This window comes from Gymnoscopelus braueri (assembly GCF_963280865.1).
Source record: "Gymnoscopelus braueri genome assembly, chromosome: 5".
Taxonomy (NCBI): Eukaryota; Metazoa; Chordata; class Actinopteri; order Myctophiformes; family Myctophidae; genus Gymnoscopelus; species Gymnoscopelus braueri.
Window position 1 is genome coordinate 58,267,188 of NC_137606.1, and position 1,483 is coordinate 58,268,670.

A 1,483-nucleotide genomic window follows, 5' to 3' on the forward strand; every position below is an offset into this window, starting at 1 on the left:
CCCCGCCGCCCCCGCTGCCCCGCCTCCCCACCCCCCGTTCCCCAGACTTCAACAAGGAGGCCAGGATGTCCCCCTTGTCCCCACGGGACGCTCGCTTCCAGCTGTGGGCCGGACTCGAACCTCCGCTCGCCTCATGCTGCCCTTTGGTCTGCTTGGCTCCCATTGGCTCAACGGCTCAGTCAGTGTACCAGACGTTAATTAGTGCATTTCAAAGTAAAGGTTCTGGGGGTGGATCGGGTCATTTCAAAGTAAAAGTCCTGGGGATGGATCAGTTTCATTTCAAAGTAAAGCCTGGAGTGCATCAGGTCATTTCAAAGTAAAAGCCTGGGAGTGGATCAGTTTCATTTCAAAGTAAAAGCCTAGAGTGGATCAGTTTATTTCAAAGTAAAAGTCTGGGGTGGATCAGGTTGTTTCAAAGTAAAAGCCTAGAGTGCATCAGGTCATTTCAAAGTAAAAGCCTAGGGGTGGATCAGGTCATTTAAAAGTAAAAGCCTGGAGTGGATCAGGTTCATTTCAAAGTAAAAGCCTGGAGAGCATCAGGTCCTTTCAAAGTAAAAGTCTTGGGTGGATCAGGTCAGGGTCCAGGCTATGGGCGTGGCTCATGTTGATTGACAGCTACACCTGTCGTCCCGCCTGGCAACACAAACATCCCAGAATATTAAATATGATCATGTGACTGATGATGATGTCATCATATAATCGTAACCACAATATGATCATGTGACAAAACACGTCATCATAACCACATACCTATAGATTAATAGATTAGATTATAGATTAATAATCCACTTTATTTATATAGCTCATTTTACAACGTTTTGTAAAATGTGCTAAGGGGTTAATTTATCAGCACATGTTTTTAAGGGGTTATCAGCACGTTTTTAAGGGGTTATCAGCACGTTTTTAAGGGGTTATCAGCACGTTTTTAAGGGGTTATCAGCACATGTTTTTAAGGGGTTATCAGCACGTTTTTAAGGGGTTATCAGCACATGTTTTTCACAAGTTTTTAAATGTTTTTCTTCAGTGATTCAAAAACAAACAATAACATCTTAAAATCAATTCTGACGTGCCGCAGCCTTTTGGACTAACTGTAGACGTGCATTATGGAGGCTTTGTTTAAGCCAACATGAAGTGCATAATAAAAGCAAGAGATAAAAGCATGAATGGCACGCTCAAAGTCATTCAAAGAAAGCACAGACTTGATTTGAGCGAGCAGCCTTAGATGATAAAAGCTGCACCTTAACCACAGCGTTTATCTGTTTATCCAGCTTTAGCACATTGTCAAATTTGACGCCAAGGTTGGAGACGACAGGTTTCATATAAGGCTGCAGGGAACCCACGTCGGGGGGTACAACACCAAGAGCGCTATGACCTCTGTGACCTCTGTTTTACTCTCGTTTACACTGAGGAAGTTGAGACATTAAAAAATCAAAAAGAGGCCTAAGGTCTAACGTAAAAGCTTTTGCTTGATCATTCAGCTTAA

The 1,483-nt window shown here is 43.2% G+C and overlaps 1 protein-coding gene across 1 annotated transcript in view; it reads right to left on the minus strand.

The window, feature by feature from the left end:
* The window catches only part of lrrc75a (leucine rich repeat containing 75A), a gene marked incomplete at both ends in the record, with an annotated part of 23,117 nt that extends 22,954 nt beyond the window's left edge, over positions 1–163 (minus strand). Inside the window, 1 exon segment of the mRNA XM_080429337.1 lies at positions 1–163. This exon segment is cut by the window's left edge and continues 110 nt beyond it. Coding sequence (XP_080285463.1) covers positions 1–163 — 163 coding nt within the window.
* Positions 164–1,483: the final 1,320 nt, after the last annotated feature.